Source organism: Nicotiana tabacum, chromosome 24 (genome assembly GCF_000715075.1).
Source record: "Nicotiana tabacum cultivar K326 chromosome 24, ASM71507v2, whole genome shotgun sequence".
Taxonomy (NCBI): Eukaryota; Viridiplantae; Streptophyta; class Magnoliopsida; order Solanales; family Solanaceae; genus Nicotiana; species Nicotiana tabacum.
The window spans coordinates 34049951-34063259 of NC_134103.1; the positions used below are offsets into that span (position 1 = coordinate 34049951).

At 38.5% G+C, this 13309-nt stretch overlaps 1 protein-coding gene across 1 annotated transcript; it reads left to right on the forward strand.

Moving 5' to 3' along the window:
• Positions 1–2693: 2693 nt before the first annotated feature.
• Positions 2694–6458, forward strand: LOC107811129 (glyceraldehyde-3-phosphate dehydrogenase, cytosolic-like). Its single transcript, XM_016636002.2, has 10 exons — positions 2694–2846; positions 2933–3033; positions 4169–4284; positions 4377–4476; positions 4556–4763; positions 4859–4956; positions 5223–5365; positions 5472–5555; positions 5792–5881; positions 6126–6458. The coding sequence occupies exons 1-10, from the start codon at positions 2819–2821 to the stop codon at positions 6169–6171; spliced, it is 1014 nt and encodes a 337-aa protein (XP_016491488.1). The 5' UTR covers positions 2694–2818; the 3' UTR covers positions 6172–6458.
• The last annotated feature ends 6851 nt before the right edge of the window (positions 6459–13309 follow it).

A 13309-nucleotide genomic window follows, 5' to 3' on the forward strand; every position in this document is an offset into this window, starting at 1 on the left:
AGAGGTGATAATTGTATATGCCGAGTGGAATTCAGTTGCTTATTAGATATTAGTTACTGTTAGTAGTTAATGTTCATTCTTTTGTTTTATTTTCGCAAAGTGTTAGGCTTACCTAGTCGTAGAGACTCGGTGCCATCACGACGGTTCACGGAGGGAGAAATTGGGTCGTGACAGAATCAGGATCTCATGTCGTTTCTCATCATTTACCCTCCGAGAAATGAGGGGACTATCTGTATACGGGTAAAACCGGGCTCATGGTACACTCCGGTCTCCGATAAAATAAGCCAAACTCGAGACATGATGACAGGGGACCGAAATCGAGGTAAAAGTCTCATCGAGTCAAAATCCGGGGGCATGACGCCCGCTCTCGAGAATATCGGAGTCATGGTTCGGAATCAGTCCTAGCCTTGAACGACTTCGAAGAATATTGCCGGGCAATCAAGCACGGCCAACGGAAGGCCATTATATCCTTGACCGGTCGGATATCACGGCGGGGATCTCGACACGTATCAATGAAGAACCGACAATTAATTAATCAGAAGAGTTTTTACCTTTTATAGAATTGTACTAAGAGTAGGGTTCCCCTACTATATAAAGATGGTCTGATAGTTCACGACATCCATTGTAACACGCATTCCAAAGCAATTAAATATCGTCTAATGAAAGGAATAATAAGTGAGTTGGTAATCCAGTGGTAGAAGTTACCCGGTTATAAGGTGTTTTGATCCTTAAAGTACATATTAAATTTTCATAGTAAAATTCTTCCACAAAATATTTTTCAAGAGAATTTTTTATATCATACCAAAATACACTATAAGAGTTTCGGGTATGGCAATTCGCAAAGCACATTAGGTACTCTAATCTTGTTATATGTACGATGTATCATCTAAAAGATTATCAGACAATCCGTAGCAAGAATACTGCATACCTATTTGGTCCCACAAGTACCATGACTCCATGAGCTTGTTTTTATTGTCTTTCTGAAATTTTGATGTTTGAATTACTAATTTTTGGTACTTGGAAATACTGAATTTTAATATTTGGAAAATTTTGAAATCTTATTGTTTTGACTAGCAAATCAAGTGAAATAGTAATTTTTTTTCCAAACCTTTTTCCTAAGTAAAATTCAAATCTAAGCACAACTTCCAAATATTCTTTAATTTGTTATTTTCACTTATACATATCCTTTTTTTCTCAAGTTTAATTAAATATTGTCTAAACGCCTAGTTCTAATGAAAAAAACGTGCTTGTACATCAATTTTAAAGTCCGCATAAGTAAAAAATCAATAAATAAGTGGCACCTCAAAATCTATGTGAAAGCAACTTTAAGAGGCAATTTAAGCAAAAAGATACTGGGAAGGTAACTGAAAACCTTTAATAATCAAACAGTATAACTATTATGAAAATGAGTGATTGATACTGTGAACAGCAAGTTTTACTTTGGTTTGTTTCTTTTTTAGTTTTTGATACTGAAATTTCATTGCAGATGGAGAAATCGTTATAGCTTGAACTTCTCTCTTACCTTTAATGTCAAGTTTTTGTAGTTATACATGTTTCAAAAGTCTTATAACAACACAATTGTATGATTTATGTAAGATCACAAGTTTTAAAAATATTCATTTTTTTTGTTAAACTCCATTCCTTATCTAACTACATATAAGTTAAAGGCGAAAGATCATTTTAGCACGACCGAAACTATTCTCACTTTTAGCTCGTGGCCGAAACTATTTACATTCTATAGTCGCAAAAGTATATAAAATTTATATTTTTTTTATATATAATATACAAAAATATACATATAAACAAAAAATATACATTTTCTTTACTATTATTTTGACAATGTCATTTCCTTAAATTAAAACAAAGGAAATATAAAGTAAAAAAGTGAGCCTTGACTAGAAGGCCATTCGTTCAAACCCGAAGGAAATCATATCTGGATCCGAATCTACGGATGATGATTGTATTTCTTCGGGTTTGAATCATTCTTTTTGGTTCGACATTTTCAATAGATAGCTAGTGAATTGGCAATTAGTTGGATTATCCTAGATTTTAGCTTCAAATTCTTGCAATTGAGTAATTGTGCTGTTTACTTATTCTTTCACTTTGTTATCTTAGCAACAAGCTAACCATAGAAACTGAACTTTTTTTATATGCACAGTTAATGCGAAGAGACACAAAAGAAAATGGAAACTTTCAAATGTTGATTTTGAAAATATATTCTTTCCGGTCCACTTTAATTGATTTTTAGCTGTTTTCACGTATATTAAAAAATTTACCTTTTAGCATTAGTTAATAATAAAATTGACCATATTAACCTTAATTTGTTCATTGGATATATAACAAATACTTTTAGGCTCTTTAATCCAAAGATAAATTTGGAAAAAAGAAGTTAATTTCTTTTTGATATCTGAAAAAATAAAATATTATGGACCACAAGAAAAAATTCAAAAAATCAAATAAAGTGGATAGGAGAAAGTATATTATTTAATTATTGGTTAAGACATATGTTTTTAATTCATTAATTTTATGCAAATACCAAATATGAATAAAATTATATTTTATTATAGAGTGACATTTAATTGTCAAAACTAGTAAACCAATTCTAAACCGGCAGGCCAAGTATTACCCACAAAAACCGATAACCACTTTGTGTAAATTAGTGGTTCCTTTTGTTTCAAAGCTTCGAGAATTCCGCTCTAATTCTGTATTTATAAGCAACATCAATTCACTGCATTCTACTGCCAAACACTTACCCTGGTAAAAAAGAATACTCAATTCTTATAACTCTTTTCTCTCGTTTAATTTATTTATAAGCATCATGGGCAAAGTCAAGATCGGAATTAATGGTATTTTCATTGTGATTTAGTGTCCTCATTTGTTTATTTAGGTTTCTTTTTCTAATGATTTCTTGGTTTTTATTTAATGCATGTAGGTTTTGGAAGAATTGGTAGGTTGGTTGCTAGGGTGGCACTGCAGAGTGATGACATTGAACTAGTCGCTGTCAATGACCCCTTCATTACCACTGACTACATGGTTAAGTATCTGAAATTCACTGATCCGACTAATCTTTTGTTGATTTATCGACCCCTATGTTAATTCCTTGTTGTTCATATTAGTTTTCATGACTTGAGAATATATGTTCCATATTCATTATCAAAGGTGGTGGGTTCAATTAAACCCGTTATTTTCACCATGGACCAAGAATATATATGTGAAAAGTAGTTTAAATATATTAAATCTTGAACCCATATTTTTAAATAACTTAGAATCATGAATTCTGAAAAGCAGATGCTTATATAAGCACAAAATGAGAAAAACGGGATATTCCCTATTCTTGGATCTGTGCACAACCGAGTCAGAATTTTAATCAGGTGTAAAGTATTACTGCATCTAGTACTATGTTGTAGTAACAATTTAAATACTACTTACTACATATTTTGAATTAAAAACATTGAGTCTGCACTTACGTTTCTGTACATGTGAATCATTTCTAAGTTGGAAATTAGTGCTTCTTTTATAATTTACCAACTACTCCTATTATTCTGGCAAACCTAATTGAGGCTTAATCGATTGTCAGTATTGCATTTCTAAATAATCAGAAAAATCTTCTGAATCGAAATGTAGCATGCCCAAAGGTGTGTATGATTATTACTTTCCTGCCGGCATTTTCTTTTAGTCGCTTTTCCTTTGGAGGCTAGTTATCAATTCAAAACTTGATTGGGTCTAGAAATTTAAATTTTCAATTTTCTGTTAATTACTGTCTCTACAGATGGTGAAACTTCATTATAATAGTAATTTCAAGTCTATGTTTTGATTGCTTGTATATAGTCATGTGTGGATGTAGAGTTTGGTCGCCGGGTTCATTTGAACCCAGTACTTTCGACGCATAACATAAATTTATGTCTAAAAATTCATTAGAATTGCAACAATTAGTAGGTCCGAACCCATAACTTTGAAAATACAATGGGTTCAATGCTAAAAACCTTAAAAGTTGAACCCACATAATCTAAATCGTGGATCTGCCTCTGTATATAGTTGTCATACTGACTTCACTTTTGTGACGGTGCATTGTTCTTGGATGTATTTCAATGAATTTAAGGTACTATATGCATTGACGGTGTTAGATTTTCATACCTATATCACTAATGTGTATTTTTGTGTTTTCTAGACCTACATGTTCAAATATGACACTGTTCATGGCCAATGGAAGAAACACGAACTTAAAGTTAAGGATGAAAAGACTCTTCTCTTTGGCGATAAGCCCGTCAAAGTATTTGGTGCTAGGTAATTAATTCTATTTCCAAGATTTCAACCTCGCATTACAATGGGAGTTTATTTCATTTTTATTTTCTTACTTTTCTTGGTGTGACGAACAGGAACCCCGAAGAAATTCCATGGGGTGAGGCTGGAGCAGAGTATGTTGTAGAATCCACTGGAGTTTTTACTGATAAAGACAAAGCTGCAGCTCACTTGAAGGTTTTCATAGTATCTATACGCTGACAGTCTTAAGAATTTATGTTAATGTTGATCCCGATGTTCCGTCTATTTTTCTTAGGGAGGTGCAAAGAGGGTTGTCATTTCAGCCCCTAGCAAGGATGCACCAATGTTTGTTATGGGTGTCAATGAGAAGGAATACAATGGAGATATTAACATTGTCTCTAATGCTAGTTGCACTACCAATTGTCTTGCTCCATTGGCTAAGGTTATTAACGACAAATTTGGTATTGTCGAGGGACTTATGACCACAGTCCACTCTATTACTGGTAAATTAAACCCCTGATTAGCTAGTATACTTAATAGTGCATTATTTCTTCTGTTTGACTTTATGGATCATTTATTATAATGTATTGTTATTCAGCAACTCAAAAGACAGTCGATGGTCCTTCGATGAAAGACTGGAGAGGTGGACGAGCTGCTGCTCATAACATCATTCCTAGCAGTACAGGAGCTGCCAAGGTATAATTAACTGCCAAATTGCGTTTCTTATGAAGTGAGATGGAAATCTTGTTTTGTGGAAAAATAAGTTTTTTCCCTAATATACTTAATAGAACTATCTTTGTACATTTCATATACCCTGTATGCTTTATGAACCGGTCCATGCTCCAAAAAGCCTAGCATAATTTACCCTTTTTCTCCCTATATGTAAAATTATACAAACGTATGCGCTTCAGTGGAAATTGAGTACTTACTAACTAGTATATATTTTACATTGGATTATGCAGGCTGTCGGCAAAGTTCTGCCTGCACTGAATGGAAAGTTGACTGGGATGTCTTTTCGTGTTCCAACTGTTGATGTTTCAGTCGTTGATCTTACAGCGAGGCTTCAGAAAGCAGCCACCTATGATGAAATCAAAGCAGCTATCAAGTACTAACCATTTTGAAATTTTGTCCTAATTGAAGATTTTAGTTTATCTTAGGTCCAGAAATTTTGCAAGTAGTTACTTTTCGTGAACTAATTTATTTCTGTACAGGGCTGAGTCTGAGGGTAAAATGAAGGGAATTCTTGGCTACACTGAAGATGATGTTGTCTCATCTGATTTTGTGGGTGATTGCAGGTGATAATCCTATCACATTACTTACCATCTAACAGATCTCTAGACTAGATGCAGCGGGTTCAATAGAACTCACTATATTTAGCTCGTACTGCGTATATATATTTAGCTCGGACTATGTATGTGTGTGTGTGAGAGAAAGAGAGAGAAATTCACATATATATAAAGAGCAGAACTCACTAGACTCTAAATTCCGGATTTGCTGATACTGTAATATTCTAATATGTTGCATATGTCAGGTCAAGCATCTTTGATGCCAAGGCTGGTATTGCTCTCAATGGGAACTTTGTTAAGGTTGTTTCGTGGTATGACAATGAATGGGGCTACAGGTAAGCGTTTACCAGAGTTTTTACTTTGTATTGGACTAGAAAATATGGTATAAGGTTATTTTGTGACCAAAGGTTATGTAACGCTAGCTGAATCTATTACAGTACTTTTTGTTGGAAAAGAAAAATCTGAAACATATATAATTCTGAATCCATTGACTTTAGATCCTGTTTGAGACACATCTACCTTTACTGTTTTCATGAAATTTCTAACAACATACTGTATGTACGCTTTTTGTTGTTGCAGTAACCGTGTTATCGACTTGATTCGTCACATGGCGACTGTTGCATAAAGAGTTTTTTTTTTATCAATGGCGGCTGGTTAGACGAATTGAAGAAGCTCTGGAATAATAGAGAAGTAGAGATCAGTTGCAGTATAGTATGCAGATCCCTTCTTTTATTTTTGGAGTTATATTAGAGAGCTTCTAAGAATTTTTCATGAGGATATTTTTTGTTAGAGTTCAGTAGGAATAAAAGACGAACAAGTGCATTAATCTGCTAATACTTTTATGTTGGAAAGATGCAAATTTTGGTACACTGAGATATTCTTTTTGGGTTTCTACATATGCTTTTTTGTGTATGTATGTTTTTCAATTGAATTGCAGTAGTGACTATTTTCCTTTTGCACCATCTTTATTCTCATTGGTTACTTTGTAGCACAAAGTCAAAGAAACAATTCTCAAATTTGAATAACTGGCCTGGTTTGCGGGATGCCAAGAGTACTCCCTCAAGAGGGAGAGGGAGAATTTAGATGAAATAGTTTAACTCGACATGAAATTTAAAAAAAATAAGTAAATTTTTGAAATTTGTGGTGTTAAAAATTTAAGGGGTAAAAGATTTGTGGGGCCATGATATTTGTGTGATTATAAAAGATTTTTATTAAGGGTAAAATTGATAAAATGAAGAATTTAAAATTGAATTATTTTCAAATTTAAAAATATATTATTTATTTTGAAACATACTAAAAAGGAAATTATTTCATTGAAACGGAGGGAGTAGTAACAAACAGACTCAAATCTTCTTCTCCTGCCACTTTCATTACCGTGAATCCTTTTTCCACAGACTTAGGGAAGCTAAATCACTATCTGGACATTATTATGCAAGTACCCATACCGTTTGACCAAAATATGTAGACGTTTGATTAAACTAATTAATTTTATATGATGAAGGGCTAAACTTAATTAATGATAATAACTTCAGATCTATAATCGATTAACGCAAATAACGCAAGAGCAGTATTGAGAGAAGATTAAATGTGATGTACATTTAATGTTTCAAGATCATTAATGATGGGGAATATCAAGCAATAAATAACGATAAATGGCATTAAAGTAAATAAGAAAAATGATTCACACAATATTGAATGAGGTGGATGATTCTTCTTTCTGACAATGATAAATGATAGACAAATACTAGAATGTTTGGACCCTTCTTGGATCTAATGGAAAAAGTGTGGAATAGTAGACAATCGAATCTCTTTAGAAATGTAGTGATTGTCTTTTATCTAGAAAGAAAGTCTACTTTTTCAAAGAATGTTCTTATTAGAGAATATTACATATCTATCTCCCAATATCTCTTTTTCTATTTATATGAGACATTCCTCATTCAACCCTAAAAGTACAGACACCAAGAATATTCAATAGAATATTCTCCTGAATATTCTATAACAAAAACTAGCTGTTAGCACTGCCTTTGATACTCGATCTCGGCCGTTATTGACTACTTGGTTACGAGCCCCGTTATCTACTAATCAACCTCGACCATATCGCTTTCTACGATACCGCTTCATGCTAAATCCCACTGAGGCAGATTTTGACCCATACAGTTAGTCCCTCCGCTTATTGATGTCGACCCTGGGCGACCTTGATGAGCGGACTCTGTCAGTTAGGGTTGAGAAGTTTTATGCGAGTAGGTCGAGTAGTAGCGCTTCGGACGGGAAGGAAACGTGGCCTTTTGTGAGCCACAACCTAGGGTCACGTCGTTTCAGAGTGACATCATGTCATCATACATCATTATTACGCATTTTTCCGATACCCTGTATCGTTTCCCGCGCCTCTACCGTTTCGATTTTTGAGCTGGGCAACTGTGGTTTTCTTCCTCGATATTGATGCCCTAACTCCTATAAATTGGGATACTCGATCCTTCGATTCACTCTTTACTTTCTAAAAATTGGATTTTCATATCTTCTTCTTCCTCAATCAGAATCTCTACTTTCTTGACCTTGCTTCATACTCCTGCCTTCACTGATTTCGGTGGTTCCTGCTACTCGACTCTTCTGCGTTTATATTCCCTCTATTCATAAACTAAAATGGTTAATGTGTCTTCCAGTTCTGGGGGTGGGGTGGGGGTGGGGGTATCTGACCCTGTTCGTTTAGCAGTGTGCATACCTCCCCATGACGGTGATGGTGTCATTGCTGCAGAAGATGAAGCCTTTCCTACGGTGGAGGAAATAATTTCCCGTAGCGAGAAGGCTAGAATTGACTTCTCAAAGCTGCCTGAGGATAACCCTGAGGCCGTAGAGACTGAGATGGACGCGGCTGCCCTTACTAATTTCAGGGCGAAGTTCAAAATTCCAGTCCACATCGATCTGGTCCCGACTGGACGCGATGTGATGCAGATTCATCGCCCTGGATATTGTGCGTTCTACGCATATCCATTTTACGTGGGATATTTTTTTCCCATTCTCCCATTGGCAGAGGAATTCTGCCGCAACTACGGCGTCTGCCCGACTCAGCTTTCTCATTATATCTACAAGCTCATCCTCATGCTGACGAAGTACGCAGAATTGGTTGGCCGTGAGGTCTCTCTTCGCCACCTGATGCACCTCTTCGCGCCGAGTTTCCATAGAGGGACGATGTTGCACCTTCGTCACCGTGGAGGCAAAAGCTTGGTAGTAAAGATGGACGATAAATCAAATCGTCGATTCTAGTTTAGTTACTTCTACGTCAAGACTAAGGACGTGGTGGCAAACGCAAATGTATTTCCTGAGACGTGGAATTACGCGCGTAAGTATTTTCACTAAGTGCTCATTTTGCTCGTTCTAGTCGTAGTTTAACAGTTCTGTCTTTTTCTCATTCAGCTGAGACCGAGCCCCTTCCTTTGGTCGCGTATATTCACGAACGGGTTAGCCAGATCTTGCCCCACACAGCGGGGATTCGTGGGTGGCCGGCCTTTTTCCAGAAGTTCGGGCCCAAGCTTTCAGTGACCGGTGAGTTTGTCCGTCCATATAGTGACTTTTGACATATGTCGTCCTGACCTTGTGGTCGCGTTTTTGTCATGACTTTGAGAATCGACGTTCTAATCATTTTTGCAGGCCGAGGGTCTTCGAAGAGGTGGAAAGCTCTTGCTCTGGCATTCCGTAAGAGGAAGGTCGTTTCTGTTCCTATTGCTGCGGTGAGACCTGCTTGGTCGTCGACTACTACGGTGGGTGTTTCCACTTCCCCTCTGCGTCATCTAGTTGACGAGGATGATGAGGAAGGATCGTCGCCGACTGATGATAATCTACTTCCCCGCAAGAGGTGATCCGTCGGTATCGGCGAGGGAAGTGTCCGCGTGGGAAGTTCGGTGATGGATGGCTTTGTCATCAGAGAAATGGTAACCATAGATCTCGGAGTTGATGCCGAGTTGCTGTCCACAATCCCGCCGCCATGGGGGGGCCGAGGGATGTACGTTGCTCCTTGAGGTCGGAACGAGTTTTGAAGGGTCGTCGGCGCGAGTCCCTGACGCCTTACAAGGGGATGAAACATCAACCTCGTTACCAACCGAGGACCCTTCCTCTCGGGTTGATATCAAGAGCAAAAGTATTGTCGAATAGGATTATGAGACGGGCACCTATATGGACACCGGGGAGGTTAGGATGATGGGGGAAGAACTCACCTGGCTTGAGGTGAGGTTGGAAGGGAGCACACGGACTATTGCGATCCCTTTGGACCAGGATCTGTTAGTTGACACGGAGGACGTGGTCCCTTCTCTTGGTCCACTCTGTTCCGATGTGGAGGGTAAGACCCTCGAGAAGCTGAAGGATTCCACTTTGTCGAAGAGCATAGCCGACCTTGCTCTTACGGTATGTTTGGTATTCCGTTTCCATATTTGTCTTTTTTTTATGTTGATTCGGACTTTGTTCTTACCCGCTCTGGCTTTCTTTTCAGACCGTGATCTTGGAGATTGAAAGTTTCTGCCGAGAGGAGAGGCGTAAGGCTATCTTCCAAAAGATGGAGTGGAAATATAGCGAATATCGTGATAAACACTGTGAGCTTTGCTAGCAACTTGGTTGTAGTAGCAACTTCCGGGCCCTCCGAAACGAGCTAGAGGAGAAGGATGACGAATTGGTGAAGGTCATCAGAAAATGTAGTGAGCTCGAGGGGGCGTTGAAGGACAAAGAGGAGGAGCTCGAGGTGAGTAGGGGGGTTGAGGCCCAATGCACCAACCTTTAGGCCCAAGTGGTCTCGCTGCGTGCCGAGCTGGAGGAGGGTCAACTTTGAGCTGCCGTTTTGAGTGGCGAGGTCGCCGAGAATGTAGCGGATTTGGAGAAGGCAGAGTCGGCCCAGTTATGAGCTGTGTGTAAAGCTGCAGCTTTAGAGGACACGATCCGTGTTATCCGTTCTGAACGGGATTGCGTCATGGAGACGGCTAGGCTCAGAGAGGAACGGCTTGATGAGCGGATTGGGGAGTTAGAAAAAGAGGTTGCAGACCTTAGTGATCGAGGTGTTGCCCTCGAGGCCGAAAAGGCACAGTTATTGGCGCAACCATCCTTATCCCGTACTATTTTTCCTAATGTTCCTCGGGATCTGTATGAGGAATGGATTCATGCCGAGGCCCAGCTGGATATATTCAGGGATCTGATGGGGACGGGAGGTGTTTCGGAAGCCAACTTAGAGAATGCACGTGCTAAGGCACGTGAAGCTCGATTTGCTTATGGCTATGACCCCGCTACACCACAAGCTGGTGATGCTGAGGAAGACGTGGAAGGGATTGAGCAGGATGCCTGGTACGAATATGAGTATCCCGGCGGCGGCGGCGATGGTGGAGAGATGGGTGGAGATGGTGCTGCTGAGTTTGGTAGCACGTAGTTACTTTTCTTTCTTTTGTTGTAATTCTTGTACATACTTTTGCTGGCATCTGTTTTAGTCTTTGTAAGGAATATATTTGTAGTAAGAAATGTCATTTTCGTTGTTTCGTATCTAATTCTATTTCTTTCTGTTCGGGCTTGCACGCTTCTTTCTTTTGTTTTGTCGTTTTAATCATAAAAATTTGGTTTTGGTCATGGTCGGGTATTAGTAGGTGTTAATTTGAACAAGGTCGAATGTAACCTGTATTGAGTTGGTTCGAGCGAGGTCGAATGTGAGTTAATTCGAATGAGGTCAAATGTGAGTTGATTCGAACGAGGTCGAATGTGAGTTGATTCGAACGAGGTCGAATGTGAGTTAATTCGAGCAAGGTTGAATGTGAGTTGATTCGAACGATGTCGAATGTGAGTTAATTCGAGCGAGGTCGAATGTGAGTTGATTCGAGCGAGGTCGAATGTGAGTTAATTCGAACAAGGTCGAATGTGAGTTGATTCGAACGAGGTCGAATGTGAGTTGATTCGAACGAGGTCGAATGTGAGTTGATTCGAACAAGGTCGAATGTGAGTTAATTCGAGCGAGTTCGAATATGATTTAATTCAAGTGAGGTCGAATATGAGTTGATTCGAACGAGGTCGAATATGAGTTACTTAATTGTGGTCGGGGGCCGGGTAGATATTGAGGCGATGTTGTTCTGGCGAAAAAATGGGCGAACTTCATACATTTTTGTTTTGCTCATATACTTGGAGAAATTTACATGTTTTTCGGGCTGGTATTCCAATCCCAGTCTATCTAGTCCCTTCATTGGGTGACCTGGAGACGTGTTGAGAGGTTGGGCAATGAACTAACCGTCTAGTGTCTCTTTCCGTTCGTATTTTGACTTGGAAGTGTCCCCCTTGTCGCCTCGTTATAAACCTCCTCGAGAAAGCCCAATTAGGACAAAATGCAAGTGAGGAAAAAAGAGTGCGACTTGGAGGACGTTTTTTCTTAAAAGTTGAAGTACTTGAGGTGGGCGACGTTTCCAATTATTTGGCAGTAGTTTTCCTTCCATTGTTTCTAGTTAAAATGACCCTTTATTTGCTGCTGCCATGATTTTGTACGGGCCGTGATCACGCTCAACTATGCCTTATAAAAAGACCTAAGCGGTCGTTGCAAATATAATCTGGTTTACAAGTCCGGAGTCGAATCCCACAGAGAACTAAAGCATAGCTACAACTGTTAAATATTGCAAAGAAACACAAGTTCAAATAATTTTTAGTTATAAAAATTAGATTTTTATTTCTACTAATTAACTAGCAAATATTATTAAGCAGTAAAATTATCAACTAACATGGATGAAATTATAGACAAGACTAAGAAAGTCTAGAGTTATGATTTCCCCAATTGTCGGAATCCTTTCCGCTACGTTTCCTATAAATTTGCCTAAGTCTTATCTATCGACCATGAGCACTCTAATTGTTGTAACTCTCTCCCGAGTAATTACCACAATTTACTAGGCATATTCTTTCGAATTACGCTAGCTGGCATTAAGTACAGCTCACTCAGATCGCATCAAGGTTTCGTTATCCCTAAACCCACCTTTAAACCTCCGTATTGATCCCTCATATATGTTTAGAAGTGATGTTGTTCAACAACTACCTAAATATGCATTCTCTCCCGAGTAATACATACTAAATAGGCACAGCTAATTGAGGGCCCTTCAATCAACCACAAGAATAATATAGTTGAACAAATAGAGAAAATACTACGGCAAATCTATATTAATGTAACAAGAAAATCATCCTTCAATAGGTTCTATCAACACCCTAGATTAGGAAGTTAGCTACTCATACTCATAGTAACAATATCCCAAATATTTTGCATAATTAAAATACAGAGTAATGATGAAAAGATGTAGAAATAGATGATTCTAACTCCCAATAGGTGATTCCACCAGCTTTCATTGCCTCTGGCTGCTGAAAAAAACCCGTCCTTCCAAGTGGTGTTTTAGGTCTATTTATATGTGTAGAAGAAACCTTAAACGTGTGGGCCGAGTCCTAGTCAAACCTGGAACGAAATAAGTCTTCAAAACTCGGATTGGACCTGGCGTTAGGCCTGGCGTCGCTAGCCTAACGCTTGGAATTAGGCTGGCCTTGCCAGGCTAAAGCCTGGTCTAGCCTGGCCTTAGGCTGGCCTCGCCAGGCTAAAGCCTGGTCCAGCCTGGCCTTTGGCTGGCCTCGCCAGGTCTCTCCTTTTCACTGTTCTCGAGCACACTTTCAACATTTAAGTATCCCTTTTGCTCTACTTTCATCTCCAATTCACCTATACATAAAATAGACTTCATTATGCGCAAATAAAGTGCAATTTATCATTAAAGCATGTAAATGCA